The 18,405-nt window shown below is 47.3% G+C and overlaps 2 protein-coding genes across 5 annotated transcripts in view; one reads left to right on the top strand and one right to left on the bottom strand.

Annotated features, from left to right (window-relative positions):
• Positions 1–18,189, bottom strand: part of LOC141148562 (uncharacterized) — a 168,022-nt gene extending 149,833 nt beyond the window's left edge. For all 4 annotated transcript variants that reach the window (XM_073636115.1, XM_073636117.1, XM_073636118.1 and 1 more), the window contains exon 1: positions 18,000–18,189. In XM_073636115.1, coding sequence (XP_073492216.1) covers positions 18,000–18,174 — 175 coding nt within the window. In that variant the 5' untranslated portion in view covers positions 18,175–18,189. The remainder of the gene's footprint in view (positions 1–17,999) is intronic.
• Positions 1,936–3,194, top strand: LOC141147617 (lupus La protein homolog B-like). Its single transcript, XM_073634850.1, is given in 2 exon segments — positions 1,936–2,752; positions 2,755–3,194. Coding segments are annotated over 2 exon segments (1,224 nt in total). The 5' UTR covers positions 1,936–1,953; the 3' UTR covers positions 3,180–3,194.
• Positions 18,190–18,405: the final 216 nt, after the last annotated feature.

Here is an 18,405-nt window from a genome sequence, read left to right as displayed (position 1 = left end):
GTATGTTTGTTCACTCAACCTTGTGTGTCAGAGGGGCTGAGGTTCTTGAGAAGGTTGAGGCAAAGAACAGAAGACCCATCCTCTCCAGTGGCTCCAATAGAGGTAGTGATACACAGGTACCACTTGGTACCGTATTTGGCTCCATCTAGGTGCAGTACATTGCAACTTGCTATAGATCAATGACTCTTTACCAACAAATTGTGACCTACTGCCAGTCAGCAACCTCCCTTCTCCTAGGCCTCCAGCTAGCTGCAGATCCCCTAATTGCCTGTAGTGCCTCCCAGCTTCTATAGTACCACTCAACCTCCCATGGTGATCCACCATGCACCCCAACTTCTCATAGTGCCAATAGACCCCCTGAGAGACTTCAGCTCCTACAGTGACACCCAAAGTTCCACAGCACCCCCAGGCGTCTGCAGCACCCCCTAACTTGCTGTAGATCCTCCAGTCCCTTATCGTGCCCCCAACCTCCAACATAGTCCCACAATGCCCCCCAGTTGCTGCAGTGCACTCCAATCTACTACAGTGCCTCTGGGCAGCCCTCATTCTCCTGGATAGACCCATATTCATCTCTAGAGACCCCATCCCACAGAGTTGCCCCAGCTCCCTCCAGCACCCCCTCAGGGCCAGCAAGTCTGTTGCAGAATCCCCAAAAGCCTTTCTTTTTTCTTTTTTTTACTGTTTGGGCATGTAAGGCTTTAGAAGAATTTATTGGGTTTTGGTCTCAATAGGGCTGAGAACCACTGCCATGGACGTTGGCAGGCTTTGGCAATGGGCTTGGGCACTGCACCTGTGCTTCACAGGTGCACCAAAATGCTGGGATTGGATGCACTGGGGTCAAACACCAATGTCCAAGTAGCCCTATTGCAACTTCCATCATTTCAGAACATGAAATTCAGATCTACACCTGCAACCTACATCCCTGCTTTCCAGTTCAAGGCACTATACAAATTGTGGGGATTCTTTCCCCATTATTGCACTTTTAACTGCAATAGTACACACAAATGCATCTTTTAAATGGAAAAGCAACAACAACAAAAAAAAACAAACAAAAAACAACTAGTAAAACTACCTAAATACACCAAGCCTTATGAAAAGGCATACGCAAGCAAATTCACATGGAAACTGCGTTTTTACTTCCTCTTTACAATCCCAAGAAGGATTCTTTGAAAACAGTACACAGTTAGGAATTAGTCAACATAAGCTGAAGAAAATCTTGCCCATTCAGCTGTTCCTGTCTGCATCCTAACTGAACACAGTACGTGTTGTGCCCCACTTTTATGTTTTTTTGGTGTTGTATTGAACTGCATCAGGTTATTATTAGGGTTGTCCCGATACCGATACTAGTAACTAGTAATAGGACACAGTGAGCGAGATCGCTCCTGTGTCCTGTGATTACTGAGCAGAGTAAACTGGGTTTTACTCTGCTCAGTTTATGAATGAAAAGGAGCCTCTGTCTCCTGTTCATTCATCTTTAGTGCTGAGAAAGAGACTGGGGAATCTGTGTCCTCAGTCCCTTTGTCTGTCCCAAAGGGGAGATGTCAGGGGTCTGTTTAGACCCCTGAAATCTCACCAAAGCCCCCTAAAAAAAATATTGTAAAAAAATTCTAAAAAATGAAAAAGTGTAAAAAAAATGAGATAAAAAAAACTATTGACACCACTCTCCCCTGCCCTACCAACACTGTCCACTGCTCCAACCCCCTCCCCCCAAAAAAAATTAAAAACAAATTGAAATGTAAAATAATCAATTATTAAAAGTACAAAAAACTACTGACACCGTCCACTGTCACCCACCCCCTTTCCCAGAAGCACTGCGAAAAAATATTGAAAAAGTGATTTAAAAAATATCTTGCGGGTACTGAGCCGGCACTGCCTTTAAATCTGCGCGTCATAGAACGGCCGGAGCCGTGTGGTAGTGTGGAGGAAAAAGGGGAGTTCAGTTGAGGATTTGAAATGGCAGAAAATGGTGATAAAGAACAAGTGTCTGATCTGGACACAAAGATCTCTCAGCAGGTTGAGTACTATTTTGGTGACCATAACCTTCCACGAGACAAATTCCTAAAGGAACAGATTTCCCTTGATGATGGCTGGGTGCCTCTGGAAATTATGATCAAGTTTAACAGGTTAAGCAAATTGACGACTGATTTTGGAATCATTTTGGGGGCACTTAAAAAATCTAAGACAGGCCTGCTGGAAATTGATGAAGAAAAATCCAAAATTAGAAGAGATCCCAGCAAACCTTTGCCAGAGGTCACAGAAGAGTACAAAAACGCAATCAAGAATAGATCGGTTTACATTAAAGGCTTTCAGCTGGACACATCCCTGGATGAAATTAAGGGATGGTTGGAAAACAAGGGTCCCATTGAGAACATCCAAATGAGGCGAGCACTCGATAAGACCTTCAAGGGCTCAATCTTTATTGTATTTGAAACTGAAGATGCTGCCAAGGAATTCTTAGAGAATAGAGACCTTAAATTTAAAGACTCTGATATGATCATATTATCCAAGGAAGAATATTTTGCAAAGAAGAACAAAGAAAGGAAGCAGAAGCAGTCAGAGTCAAAAGCGAAGCACAAGCAGGAGAAGGCAGATGCCCAGAAACAAGCCGAAGATGCTGAAATGAAAACCTTGGAAGAACAGACTGGCTGCCTCTTAAAATTCTCAGGAACCTTGGACAATATGACTTCCAGAGAAGATATCCATGCCTTATTTCAAGCTCACGGTGAAATCAAGTGGATTGATTTCAGTAGGGGGCTAAGGAGGGAATTATCCTGTTTAAGAGTAATGCCAAGGAAGCCTTGGAGAAAGCCAAGGCGGCAAATAAAAACAACTTGCAGTTGAAAGAAAAGGATGTAACTTGGGATCTTCTAGAGGGTGATGTAGAGAAGGCTGCACTGAAGAAAATCATGGAAGACCAACAAGAAAGCTATAATAAGTGGAAAGGCAAAGGTGGTAGGAAATTTAAAGGCAAAGGAAGAGGGGGTAAAGGAAATGATGGTTCATCCAGGAAGAAAATCCAGTTCCAAGGAAAGAAAAAGAAGTTTGAAAGCAGTGATGAAGAGGACACAGAAGAAGGAACAGGTGATGCCAGGAATGGAAGTCCCAAGAAGAGGCAGCTGGAGGAGAAATCCTCTGAAGGGCCCGTGCCAAAGCAACAGAAGACTGCAGAAGACGAGTAACTCTCTCTTCCTGGGGTTTTAGATGTGTTTTTATAACAAAAAACAAAATTCCAAAAAATAGCGAATGAATATTTTAAGTCTACAGATGCTGAATGTCAGTTGAGTGAGAATCTAATGAAATCCACATCTATGTCAACCTGCAATGATTTTTTTATTTTTGTTACTTCTTGAGTCATTGAATGAATGGCACTTGTAAAATTGCTAACTGAAACATTATATTTATGTTAATACAAAAACTTTTTTTGTTTAATACAGGTTAGTAACTCTTCTGGGAAGTATGTACTTTGACACCTTACATGTAATATATTCAATAAAAAGTAGATTGTAAAAATAAAAAATATCTTGCCTCACGGGGGGGGGGGGGGGGGTTCGTTTGCGGGTGCGAATCGCCACCTCCCTGAAATGAGTTTCTGCAGGTTGGGATGTCTGCTTCTATGTTCCCCCAGTCAGTGTTAGTACTTTGCAGAGATGGGGCTTAGAATAGTCACTGTCTTCTTGGACTTCAAAAGACTGGAGAAACACAGTGGCGGCGCCAGGTGGGTGCTTGGGTGTGCTGAAGCTCCCCCAAAAAATCTTCAAGCACCCTCATAGCACCCCCAAAATTTCCACAGAGGTATTACAGTACAGTCACAGCATTTTAAACAAATTATTTGGTACCTGCTATGAATCCTGTCTGCAAGAGGCCAGGGACTCTTTTGTGAAGTGGAGGGATACAGCCAAATAAGCCGCTAATGATCAGTTAGACCCGGCAGGGGCTGGGTGGTGAGGAGCCTGCATCAGTGGCGGATTGATCCAGAGCTGGTCTCCTGCATTTGCCACCAAAAGAAGAATTTAGATGGAAGCAGCAGAGAGAGCCCAGCCCTGTGCAGTGCCCCAGGAACCTGGAGGAAGCCGATATTCTAAGGAGAGAGAGGAGGAGAGTAGCTGTGTTTACTTATATGGTGGGGGAGGAGTGAGGGAGCAGAACGGAGCTCCTGCACTCAGTGCATTGCAGTCTGCAGGGCTGACTGAGCCTGTCAGAGGACAAGAGGGGTGTGTGTGTCACATGGTGTGCTCCGAGGGGGAAGGGTTAGGAGGAGTGAGGCTGATCACTGCGGCAGGCATCGTTCTGTTTTTAATGTAGCTGCTGAGCCTGGAAGGGAGGGGGAGGGGCTTTCCAGTCCTTTGATCTATAGAAGCATGCTGCATTACACTGATTGAGGGGCCTGATCTGGAGGGAGCAGTGGACACTCTGAGGGAAATCCTATGATATCAGCCCTCTCATTGGGCTTGAAGACATGTACTGCAATCATTAGAATGCCACACAGATCAAAAGTGCCTGTGCCAGTTACTTACAGTGCCCAAATGATGATCAGGTGTCCCCATAACAGTGCACCATAGGACTATGGGATAACTGTTGTGCTGTGGACACTGTGTATGGGGTCACCCTCCTGCTGTGGGCACTGTGTATGGGGTCATCCTCCTGCTGTGGGCACTGTGTATGGGGTCACCCTCCTGCTGTGGGCACTGTGTATGCGGTCACTGTTGTGCTGTGGACACTATGTATGGGGTCACCCTCCTGCTGTGGGCACTGTGTATGCGTTCACTGTTGTGCTGTGGACACTGTGTATGGGGTCACCCTCCTGCTGTGGGCACTGTGTATGGGGTCACCCTCCTGCTGTGGGCACTGTGTATGCAGTCACTGTTGTGCTGTGGACACTGTGTATGGGGTCACCCTCCTGCTGTGGGCACTGTGTATGCAGTCACTGTTGTGCTGTGGACACTGTGTATGGGGTCACCCTCCTGCTGTGGGCACTGTGTATGGGGTCACCCTCCTGCTGTGGGCACTGTGTATGCGGTCACTGTTGTGCTGTGGACACTGTGTATGGGGTCACCCTCCTGCTGTGGGCACTGTGTATGCAGTCACTGTTGTGCTGTGGACACTGTGTATGGGGTCACCCTCCTGCTGTGGGTACTGTGTATGGGGTCACCCTCCTGCTGTGGGCACTGTGTATGGGGTCACCGTTGTGCTGTGGGCCCTCTAAAGGGGCACTCTCCTGCTCTGGGTCCTCTGAAAGGGGGCACTCTCTCTATGGTGTCACTCTCTTTCTTTCTCATTGCACTCTAAGGGGTCACTCCTAATCTGGGCACTCTAAGGGCTCATTCCTAATCTGGGCACTCTAAGGGCTCACTCCTAATCTGGGCACTCTAAGGGCTCACTTCTTATCTGGGCACTCTATGGGGTCACTCCTAATCTAGGCTCTCTATGGGGTCACTCCTAATCTGGGCACTCTAAGGGCTCACTCCTAATCTGGGCACTCTAAGGGCTCACTCCTTATCTGGGCACTCAATGGGGTCACTCCTAATCTGGGCACTCTAAGGGCTCACTCCTAATCTGGGCACTCTAAGGACTTACTCCTTATCTGGGCACTCTAGGGGCTCACTCCTAATCTGGGCACTCTAAGGGCTCACTCCTAATCTGGGCACTCTAATGCCGCATACACACGGTCGGACTTTTCGTCTACAAAAGTCCAACGGACGCCGACGGACTAAAGCTGGCTGACAATCCGATCGTGTGTGGGCTTCCCCGGACTTTCAGCGGACTTTTAGAGGACTTTTGCAGCCTCAAATCTGACGGACTTTAGATTTGAAACATGCTTCAAATCTTTACGTCGTAACTACGCAGGACCCAAAAATCCGCTCGTCTGTGTGCTAGTCCGACGGACAAAAACGCACGCTAGGGCAGCTATTGGCTACTGGCTATCAACTTCCTTATTTTAGTCCGGTCGTACGTCATCACGTACGAATCCGTCAGACTTTTGTGTGATCGTATGTAGGCAAGTCCGTTCGTAAGAAAGTCTGCCGCAAGTCCACCGCAAGTCCGCCAAAAGTCCGTCGAAAGTCTGTCGGACAGGCTGTCGGACTTTTGTAGCCGAAAAGTCCGACCGTGTGTACGCGGCATTAGAGTGCCCAGATAAGGAGTAAGCCCTTATGCCGCGTACACACGGTCGGACTTTTCGGCTACAAAAGTCCGACAGCCTGTCCGACAGACTTTCGACGGACTTTTGGCAGACTTTTGGCGGACTTGCGGTGGACTTGCGGCAGACTTTCTTACGAACGGACTTGCCTACATACGATCACACAAAAGTCGGACGGATTCGTACGTGATGACGTACACCGGACTAAAATAAGGAAGTTGATAGCCAGTAGCCAATAGCTGCCCTAACGTGGGTTTTTGTCCGTCGGACTAGCACACAGACGAGCGGATTTTTGGGTCCGGCGTAGTTATGACGTAAAGATTTGAAGCATGTTTCAAATCTAAAGTCCGTCAGATTTGAGGCTGCAAAAGTCCGCTGAAAGTCCGGGGACTTTTTGTAGACGAAAAGTCCAACCGTGTGTACGCGGCATAAGGGCTCACTCCTAATCTTCACTGTATGCTGTGTACTGCTCACTGACCTCCACTGTATGCTGCTCACGTATAATGTGCTGGGTGTTCTGGTTGGCCCTATGTACTGCATTACACTGATTGAGGGGCCTGATCTGGACTGAGCAGTGGACACTCTGAGGGAAATCCTATGATATCAGCCCTCTCATTGGGCTTGAAGACATGTACTGCAATCATTAGAATGCCACACAGATCAAAAAAACGGTACTTTGAACGCGATTTTATGGCGTTCGGAGAACAGCCCATAAATTCCACTGCTGATAAAAGCTAAAAAACGTAAAATAAAAAAAATATATATACACTAACCAGGAAAAATGCTAAAAATGCTAATAAACGCTATTTCGAAAACTTTAAAAAACGTTGAAAGACTCACTGCAAAGCTACTGGCGTTTTTATAACATTATTTTAACGTCCAGTGTGCATGAAGCCTTCAACTTTTTTCAAAGTTTTTACAATAACTTTTTTTTAGCGTTTATTATCGTTTTTCCGCGTTAGAACTTTAGCGTTCTTTGTTTTCTTTTTTTTTTAGAAAAAAAATTTTTTTTTTTTTGGATCAAAAACGTTAAACAATGCTGGTGAGTGATGTTTTTGAGCGTTTATCGACGTTTATAAGCGTTAGAGCGTTTTTACAGCTGAAAAATGTCTCTCAGAGCCCACTAGTTTGGGGTTTTTTTTTTTACTGCTCAAAAACGCCACTGCCCAAAACTGCTAATAACAGCCTATGTGTGCATGAACACATAGGATAACATGATGGAGAGTTTAATGACTGTAGAAAAAAAGGTCTACAGCCAAAAACAGCTGCTGAAAAATGTCAAAAAATGTCCAGTGTGCATGAGGCCTTAAAGAGGAGGTCCGGTTAAAATTTTTTTTTTTTTTTAAGTCAGCAGCTACAAACACTGTAGCTGCTGACTTTTAATAAGCACACTTACCTGTCCAGGGTGCCCGTGATGTCAGCCGCCCGAGGCCGATTCGTCCATCGCATCGGGTCCCGGCGCCAGCATTCGACGTAAAGGAAACAGGCAGTGGAGCCTTGCGGCCTCACTGCCCGTTTCCTACTGCGCATGCACGAGTCGCACGGCACTTTGTGAACGGCCGGCTGTCTTCTGGGACACACACAGTTCCCAGAACACACTGCGCCACCTTCCCCAGAAGAAAACGAGAGGAGGAGAAGACTGAAGATCACCATGGTGTAGGAAGTGGCAGATTAGGACAATCTGCCTAGCAACAGCCATTTCTGGTAAGTAAAAAAAATTTTTTTTTTCAATTTTTTTTTTACATTTTTAGGAACATATTAATGCAATTTTTTTTTTTAAGGGTGGACCTCGGCTTTAAACTCTCCAGCATGTTATCCTATGTGTCCATGCACACATAGGCTGTTTTTGAGCAGTAAAAAAACCCCAAAACTAGTGGGTTCTGAGAGACGTTTTTCAGGTGTAAAAAACGCTCTAACACTGATAAACGTCGATAAATGCTCAAAAACGTCGCTTACCAGCGTTTAACGTATTTGATCCATTGAAAAAAAAAAATTTTTCTTCAAAAAAAATAAAAAAACCCTGCTAAAACGCTAACGCGGGAAAACGCTAAAAAAAGCTAAAAACCACTATTGCAAAAATGTTGAAAAAAGTTGAAAAACTCACTGCAAAGCTACTGGCGTTTTTATAACGTTATTTTAACGTCCAGTGTGCATGAGGCCTAAAACATGGTAACAATTTGTCAATGGAATAGACTTTGTGTGTAAATGAGGAAAGTTTAACCACTAAGGCTCGATTCACACAGGGGCAACAAGACTTCAGCGCGACTTTGCACGGCGACTTCAACGCGGCTTCAACGCGACTTCAGCGCGACTTTGATCAATTTACAACGCGACTTCAAGTCGCCTCCAGGACAGGCGACTTTGGCTGTGACCAATCACAAAATAATCAGCTCTCTGGGAGGGAGGGGTTTGCCTGGGCAAACTAATTTTTTTAACTGTAAAGTCGCTTCAGTATAGATAGAGATCCGACTTGGAGGCGACTTCCATTGATTTCTATGGTACAGGTCGCCTACAAGTCGGATCCAAGTAGTACAGGGAGTACGCTCTGAAGTCGGAGCGACTTCAGTAGTGTCAATTAAGACGCTCCCATTCACTGTAATGTAAATCTCTTCTTGGGGCAACTTGGGGCGACTTGAGGGCTTACAAGTCGGATCCCAAGTCGTCCTAGTGTGAACCGAGCCTTAAACACTAAATCTTTTTCTGACATTTGTTGGTTTCAAATTAAAATAATTTTTTTGCTAGAAAATTACTTAGAACCCCCAAAGATTACCGGTATATATATATTTTTAGTAGAGACCCTAGAGAATAAAATGGTGGTTGTTGCAGTATTTTATGTCACACCGTATTTGCGCAGCAGTCTTTCAAATGGAATTTAAAAAAAAAAAAATTACTTTAATGAATAAAAAAAAACCAAACAAAAAACTAACCAGTAAAGTTAGCCCAATTTTGTTTGTATAACGTAAAAAGATTTTACGTCACGAGAATCGTGATCTTTATCCTAAGCGACAAAATCGTGATTCTAGTTTTGGCCAGAATCGTGCCGCTCTAAAAGGCACCATCATGTTGTGTACATACACACAATGAAAAACCCCTCGTGCACACTGCGTATTTAGCCCGGGTGTGTGAGAACCCTGGCTGCAGTCAGAACGCACAGGGGCACGGTCCAGCCCCACTACCGGTAGCCTGTAAAAATCTATGAGCGGCTGAAAGCTGCTGCGGTTGGACGGTGCACCAAGTGGTACTAACATCTAGAGCAGTACATGATCAGGGATGAACATCCGGGTCTCTAAGTCACCACCCGGTGGAGACCCTGTTGTTTTTTTATAGGGTTGCACTGATATCGTTTTTTTCTTCGAGATCTTTGAGGTGCAATTTGATTTGAGCCCATACAAAATGAATGGGCTCAAATCACACTGCAAAGAATCGCATGTCAATTGAACAGGAATGCAACTCACTATTCCCAAAGCCCATGTTTCTGTAGAGATCGCTGTATATATAAGTGGGTGCTGAACAGTGAATAGTCAGAGATAGAGATGTCACCAGCACACCAAGATCTTCAAAATGGGTCCAAAGCTTTATTCAGCGATTACATTTTTACAGCAAACAGCAACGTTTCGGAGCCACACAGGACCGCTTCATCAGGCATGTGACCTGATGAAGGGGTACTGTGTCGCTCCGAAACGTTGCTATCTGCTGTAACGCTGTGATCGCTGAATAAAGCTTTGGGCCCATTTTGAAAATCTTGGTGTGCTGTTGACATTATTATTATTATACAGGATTTATATAGCGCCAACCGTTTACGCATCACTTTACAATATAAAATGGAGACAATACAGTTATAATACAATAAAATGCAAGAGGATTAAGAGGGCCCTGCTCAGAAGAGCTTACAATCCAATAGGAATAAGTTGCGGTTTCCCGCACAGCTCCTGTGTGAACCCAGGCTGAAGACACTATAACACTACATGTGATTCGGGCAGAAATCGCACCACAATCCTGTTCAAATTGCATTCAATTCTTTGCAGTGAGATTTGAGCCCATTCAGTTTGTATGGTGTGCAAAATACTTGTGCAAATGCTCAGGATCAGCAACGGTATCGGTATCACTTTTCTTTATTTTACCTTAGCGTCCAAATCTGAGACCGAGCATTAGAGTACAAAGGACCACAGTCCTAATCCCAGTCACAAGATTTCTCTGATATGTCAGTCGTAGTCATCCCAGTACAATGATACTATACATGCATTTCCTGTTTATAAGAAATATCTGCGCTCTGTGAGGTAATTTTAGCTGCAGCCTGGAGATTAGGAACCACTACATGCTGTTCAGTGATAATAAAGGGCTCCTGGTAGGAACTACTTTTGGGTGTCTTCCATTCAACTACTGCCCAAGCACAAACATTTTCCGCACTATGTATACAGTACCAGACATCCCAACCTGCAAAAACTCATTTCAGGGAGGTGGCGCTTTGCGCCCACAAACCTCCCCGACCCCCCCGCGGCAAAATATTTTTTAAATCACCCTTTTAAAGTGGAGTTCCACCCAAAAGTGGAACTTCCACTCATCGGATTCCTCCCCCCCCCTCCGGTGTCACAGTTGGCACCTTTCAGGGGGAGGGGGGTGCAGATACCTGTATATTACAGGTATCTGTACCCACTTCCGGCATAGATAGCCGCAGAATCTGCGGTTATTTACGCAACTTCCTGTCCCCCCCCCCGCTGTCTGCTGGGAAACACACGGGTCCCAGAGACAGCAGGGATCATCCGTACTGCGCTGCGTGACTCGCGCATGTGCAGTAGGGAACCGGGAAGTGAAGCCGCAAGCCTTTACTTCCTGATTCCCTTACTGAAGATGGAGGCGGCAACACCCGAGGACCGAGAGACGGTTCGGCCTTGGGTGCCGACATCGCGGGCGCCCTGGACAGGTAAGTGTTCATGTTTTAAAAGTCAGCAGCTGCAGTATTTGTAGCTGTTGACTTTTAAAAAAAAAATTTCGGCGGAGCTCCGCTTGAATATTTTTCCACAGTGCTTCTGGGGAAGGGGGTGGGTGGTATGTGGCAGTGGACGGTGTCAGTAGTATATTTTATATTTTTTGGGGGGCTTTGGTGAGATGTCAGCATATACAATTGTTAATTTTTTTACTTCAAAGCAGATTTTATATATATATATATATATATATATATATATATATATATATATATATATATAAAATATGCATGTGTGTATATATATATATATATATATATATATATATATATATATAAACATAGCAAATAAACAAAGTGTGTGTATATATATATATATATATATATATATATATATATATATATAAAATATACATACATATTTTTTTTTTGTCCTATGCTGTAAGGCGACTCACCACAAGAAGAACGTTTGTTCTCTAGCGTTTGAGAATTCTCCCAATTTGGTCCACCACAAAATGGCCACCAGCTGGAGCCCTAATTACAAGGACAGATTGTTTAGTGTTAATGGGGATGCTAGGAGCAGAAGCTGTTTGCAGAGACATCTGCAGGGACAGAGTCGAACTTCACAGCTGTTCCCCGCACCGATCATTCCCGGGAGATCGGGAGGCGCTTGCGGGTGTGCGGGACTTGAGATGTCTGCAGTACAAATGGGCCACTAAATCCCAGAGGGGCCCTTTTGCAGCTGCACAGCCTGACATAAGACAAGACTTTCTATAGTGCATAGCTGCCAACTGTCCCGAATTTCCCGGGACATTCCCGGGACTTGGACTTCATTCCCGGATTTGTGGCGTCCCGGGAAATGTCCCGAAAAATTCGGTTCCGGTTTTTGAAACCGCCGCCGCCGCTAGAGGTCGGCGGCCGGCGGAGACATTGTCTCCGCCGGCCGCCATTTTGTTGAAGTTCAGGAAGACGGCTGGGGGGGGGGCTAGACGAAGCTTCTGCGTCGCCGCCCACCCCCTGCCCCGCTCCGCCTCGGCCCGCCTCGGCCCGCCCCGCTCCGCCTCGGCCCGCCTCGGCCCGCCCCGCTCCGCCTACCCCCCGCCCCGCTGCCAGTCTGATATGGAAAGGGGCGGGGGTTCTAGGTGGGGAGTGAGCGCGCTGAGGGACACGATGTGAGTGGGGGGGACACCTGATGTGAGGGGGGGGCACTGGGGAAACCTGATGTGAGTGGGGGGGGGCACTGGGGACACCTGATGTGAGTGGGGGACACCTGATGTGAGGGGGGGACACCTGATGTGAGGGGGGGACACCTGATGTGAGGGGGGGGGCACTGAGGACACCTGATGTGAGGGGGGGGGGCACTGGGGACACCTGATGTGAGTGGGGGGGGGGCACTGGGGACACCTGATGTGAGGGGGGGCACTGGGGACACCTGATGTGAGTGGGGGGGGCACTGGGGACACCTGATGTGAGGGGGGGACACCTGATGTGAGGGGGGGGCACTGGGGACACCTGATGTGAGTGGGGGGGGCACTGGGGACACCTGATGTGAGTGGGGGGGGGCACTGGGGACACCTGATGTGAGTGGGGGGGGGGCACTGGGGACACCTGATGTGAGTGGGGGGGGGCACTGGGGACACCTGATGTGAGTGGGGGGGGGGCACTGGGGACACCTGATGTGAGTGGGGGGGGGCACTGGGGACACCTGATGTGAGTGGGGGGGGCACTGGGGACACCTGATGTGAGTGGGGGGGGCACTGGGGACACCTGATGTGAGTGGGGGGGGGCACTGGGGACACCTGATGTGAGTGGGGGGGGCACTGGGGACACCTGATGTGAGTGGGGGGGGGCACTGGGGACACCTGATGTGAGTGGGGGGGGCACTGGGGACACCTGATGTGAGGGGGGGACACCTGATGTGAGGGGGGGGGGGCACTGGGGACACCTGATGTGAGTGGGGGGGGCACTGGGGACACCTGATGTGAGTGGGGGGGGGCACTGGGGACACCTGATGTGAGTGGGGGGGCACTGGGGACACCTGATGTGAGTGGGGGGGGCACTGGGGACACCTGATGTGAGTGGGGGGGGGCACTGGGGACACCTGATGTGAGTGGGGGGGCACTGGGGACACCTGATGTGAGGGGGGGGCACTGGGGACACCTGATGTGAGGGGGGGGCACTGGGGACACCTGATGTGAGGGGGGGGCACTGGGGACACCTGATGTGAGGGGGAGCTCCGCCGGGGACACCTGATGTGAGGGGGAGCTCCGCCGGGGACTCCTGATGTGAGGGGGGGCTCCGCCGGGGACTCCTGATGTGAGGGGGGGCTCCGCCGAGGACTCCTGATGTGAGGGGGGGCTCCGCCGGGGACTCCTGATGTGAGGGGGGGCTCCGCCGGGGACTCCTGATGTGAGGGGGGGCTCCGCCGGGGACTCCTGGTGTGAGGGGGGGCTCCGCCGGGGACTCCTGGTGTGAGGGGGGGCTCCGCCGGGGGCACCTGATGTGAGGGGGGCTCCGCCGGGGACTCCTGGTGTGAGGGGGGCTCCGCCGGGGACTCCTGATGTGAGGGGGGGCTCCGCTGGGGACTTCTGATGTGAGGGGGAGCTCCGCCGGGGACTCCTGGTGTGAGGGGGGGCTCCGCCGGGGGCACCTGATGTGAGGGGGGGCTCCGCCGGTGACTCCTGGTGTGAGGGGGGGCTCCGCCGGGGACTCCTGGTGTGAGGGGGGCTCCGCCGGGGACTCCTGGTGTGAGGGGGGGCTCCGCTGGGGACTTCTGATGTGAGGGGGGCTCCGCCGGGGACTCCTGGTGTGAGGGGGGCTCCGCCGGGGACTCCTGATGTGAGGGGGGGCTCCGCCGGGGACTTCTGATGTGAGGGGGAGCTCCGCCGGGGACTCCTGGTGTGAGGGGGGCTCCGCTGGGGACTTCTGATGTGAGGGGGGCTCCGCCGGGGACTCCTGGTGTGAGGGGGGGCTCCGCTGGGGGCACCTGATGCAAGGACGGACTCTGCTCGGACATCTGAAGCAAGGACGGACGGCTGGTGACACGCTCAGGGATCCCACTGATTCTGCATTATGGTGAGTTGAATGATTTCATTTTATTTTACAATGTAATAATTGAAATAATGCGCTTCAATCATCCTGACACCATAACAATCATGGTGCCGGGATGATTGAAGCATTAACACCAGGTGTTTGGAGTATCTTTATCTGCTGATTGTTAAACTTTCTAGAATACACATTTTTATTGTGTAGGATCTGGGGCTGCTGTCCCGTCAATTCCCTCTCTCTCCCCCTCTCTCCCCCTCTCCATCCCTCATTAATTTCAGACTCTAACCACACCCTCTAGAGCCACGCCCATTTAAGCCACGCCCACAATTTCGCGTAAACCACGCCCACTTTTCGGCGCGGCGCGCTTCGCGCGCCGCACTTGTTTGTTTTTGCTAGGCCACGCCTGCTGGCGAATGCCCCGCCCCCTAATTATTGGACAGCTCCGCCTACAGCCACAAAAGTGTCCCACATTTTTTTTTTACAATGTTGGCAACTATGATAGTGCTTTGTGATTAACGTATTTGTTGGCATATAACACGCACAGGCGCCTTCATTTTAGGAGGGACGTTTCAGAAAAAAAAAAATTTAAATAAAGAACTTTGAAGCAAAATAAGGGTCAGTGCCCATCAATGCAGCCTCACCATTACCCTTCTGCAACCTAATCAATGCCATCTGCAGCCTCACAATTGCCCATCAATGCCCATCTACAGCCTCCAAAGTGCCCATCAAATCAATGCAGCTTGATCAATGCCCATCTAGAGCCTCACAATTGCCCATCAATGCAGCCTGACCAATGCCCATCTACAGCCTCCAAATTGCCCATCAATGCAGCTTGATCAATGCCCATCTACAGCCTCACAATTGCCCATCAATGCAGCCTGATCAATGCCCATCTAGAGCCTCACAATTGCCCATCAATGCAGCCTGATCAATGCCCATCTGCAGCCTCCAAATTGCCCATCAATGCAGCCTGATCAATGCCCATCTACAGCCTCCAAATTGCCCATCAATGCAGCTTGATCAATACCCATCTGCAGCCTCACAATTGCCCATCAATGCAGCTTGATCAATGCCCATCTAGAGCCTCACAATTGCCCATCAATGCAGCCTGATCAATGCCCATCTAGAGCCTCACAATTGTCCATCAATGCAGTCTGATCAATGCCCATCTGCAGCCTCCAAATTGCCCATCAATGCAGTCTGATCAATGCCCATCTGATGCCTCATTATTGCCATCAATTCACCTGAGGAAATGTAGCATGAGGCTGTCGACAAGATTGTGAGACTGGCAAAGATACTTGGTGGCGAAGGTTTTGAAGAAGAAGAGGTGCCACCTGAGGAGCTGTGAATCCTCTGCTTTACAGTCATTATCTTCATTACAGTACATACACATACCTTCATCGCATTGCACAACTAATTCATCATCATCATCATCTTCAATCAATATCATTATTATCATTATTATTATACAGGATTTATATAGCGCCAACAGTTTACGTAGCGCTTTACAACTTGAGGGTAGACAGTACAAATACAATACACTTTAATACAGTAGGAATCAGAGGGCCCTGCTCCTTAGAGCTTACCATCTAAGTTCATTATTGGTGAGTACCCATACATTTTACTGTATTTTTATTAAATTAAATTACTGTACTTTACTTAGCCTAAAAATAGGCATTTGTAGGCTTTTTTTTTTACCACATCCAAAATTTGCGTTTTTTTCACAATTCGCAGGGGTACTCTACGAACGTAACCCCCGCAAATTTCGGGGATCGACTGTACTGTCAAAAGTATTGAGGTCAGGACTCTGTGCAGGCCAGTCAAGTTCCCCCACCCCAAACTTGCTGATCCACACAATATTGCCCAAAGGTGTTCTATCGGATTGAGGTCAGGATTCTGTGCGGGCCAGTCAAGTTCCTCCACCCCAAACTCGCTCATCTATGTCTTTATGGACCTTGCTTTGTGCACTGGTCCAAATCATTTGGTGGAGGGGGGATTATGATGTGGGGTTATCTTTCAGGGGTTGGGCTTGGCAGTCTCCGCTCTAATTCATTCCAAAGGTGTTCTATCGGGTTGCGGTCAGGACTCTGTGCAGGCCAGTCAAGTTCCTCCACCCCAAACTCGCTCATCCATGTCTTTGGTGCGCAGTCATGTTGGAACAGGAAGGGGCCATCCCCAAACTGTTCCAACAAACCTCTCCCCCCCCAAAACGACAATGATTTTGATATCCTATATTTTCCATAGGCAATACTTTAAAAGCCCTTACAGGTCATCAGTTTAGAGTTAAGCATGAATATTGGTCCTAGACATATTGTTCCCAATCCAGCGTGCATGGCGATACATAAGATGCATAGGAACATTTTCATACATAGGCTCTTACGTTGGGTGCGTTTATATTTGTGCGTGTGCATACGTGGGGGCAGGGCAGGTTAAACATGTTTTAAGGGTGTATTTTTTTAACTTTATTTATATCACATAGTGGAAAAATATCCCCTATGTGAAAACATCCCCTAATGAAGATTGTTAAACCTACAAGTGTTTTTTTTATAACAATATTTTTCCTTTATATTGGCTTTTGAAATTTACAAATGCAGCAATTTAGAAATAAGATGAAAGGTTTAGCGCTGGAAAACACTTTTTGAAAGATAGAAAAGGGCATTTTATATACAACTATATAGATCAGATCAAAATGAGGGACAAATGAGGAGGAAATAGGGACAGAGGGACATTGTTCTAAATCAGGGACAGCTGGTGCTACCTACTACACCACTGTGCCCGCCCAAAGATGAGATAAGATAAGATAAGATGAGATAAGATGAGATGAGATAAGATGAGATAAGATGAGATAGGATGAGATAAGATGAGATAAGATGAGATAGGATGAGATAAGATGAGATGAGATAAGATGAGATAAGATGAGATAAGATGAGATGAGATAAGATGAGATAAGATGAGATAAGATGAGATAGGATGAGATAAGAAAGATGTAAAAACCGCTGAGGGATTACAACTCCCAGCATGTCCAGAATGGGAGGTCATGTCCTGCTAATGCCCTGTACACACGGTCGGATTTTCCGACGGAAAATGTTCGATGGGAGCTAGTTGGCGGAAAGTCCAACCGTGTGTAGGCTCCATCGGACATTTTCCATCGGAATTTCCGTCACACAAAATTTGAGATCTGGATCGCAAATTTTCCGACAACAAAATCCGTTGTCGGAAATTCCGATCGTGTGTACACAATTCGGACGCACAAAGTTCCACGCATGCTCAGAATCAAGCAGAAGAGCCGCACTGGCTATTGAACTTCATTTTTCTCGGCCCGTCGTACGTGTTGTACGTCATCGTGTTCTTGGCGATCGGAATTTCCATCAAGATTTGTGTGACCGTGTGTATGCAAGACAAGTTTGAGCCAACATCCGTCAGAAAAAAAACATGGCTTTTGTTGTCGGAATGTGCGATCGTGTGTACAGGCATGACTGCAGAAACCAGAAAGCTGTGAAAACCTGTTTTTCTATACAATGTTCTACATAAAACAAGTTCTGATAGATTACCCGGGGCAAAGTGAAATGAATGAGTCTTGTCATACTCAACGTATTTATTTTTCAGCACCTGATCAGGTACAGTGCACCTGACGCTGACCCTTATAGCATATATATATATATATATATATATATATATATATATATATATATATATATATACATATTATATATAGTATATATAGTATATATACTACTAAGTATATATATTTACCAACTAACAACTGAAATCTGATGCTTGAAAAGAGGAGGCAATTCTATACAGAAGACAGCCAGACACGACATGCTCGGTGATCTCTACCTATAGAAAACACATTATTTGAAGGTTGCCATTTATTATAAAGATTCTACTCACACATCTGCCATAGAAGGATCAGGAACAAAGCCTTTACGGCGGACATTTTCTGGGATTCGGGCGTAGTGTGGAAGTCCAAAGATCGTTTATTTTCACTTTCATTTTTGCAACCATTACTATGGGAGGAAGTCAGGAAGGAGGGGTGAGGAGGACATCTGCTGTTCACAGCCACCATTCAGAAACACGAAGGAGGGAAAGAGATCTCTACAAAGAATGAAGACAAGCCTGTATACACAGAACTGTGTCTACTGAGAGAGATTTCATCATGTTTTCCCTGTAATAAGGCCTCACGCACACAGGCAGAAAAAAATCACCGCTTTTAGATGCATTTTTCTTCTTTTTTATGTCTCTGAATGCCAGCTCTGTATTGTGGCATTTCAGATTTGTATTTCAGAGCAAATTTAAA

Source organism: Aquarana catesbeiana, linkage group LG06 (assembly GCF_042186555.1).
Source record: "Aquarana catesbeiana isolate 2022-GZ linkage group LG06, ASM4218655v1, whole genome shotgun sequence".
In the NCBI taxonomy this organism is placed as follows: Eukaryota; Metazoa; Chordata; class Amphibia; order Anura; family Ranidae; genus Aquarana; species Aquarana catesbeiana.
The sequence above is the reverse complement of the archived record's forward strand: the minus strand, read 5'-3'. Positions and strand labels throughout refer to the sequence as shown.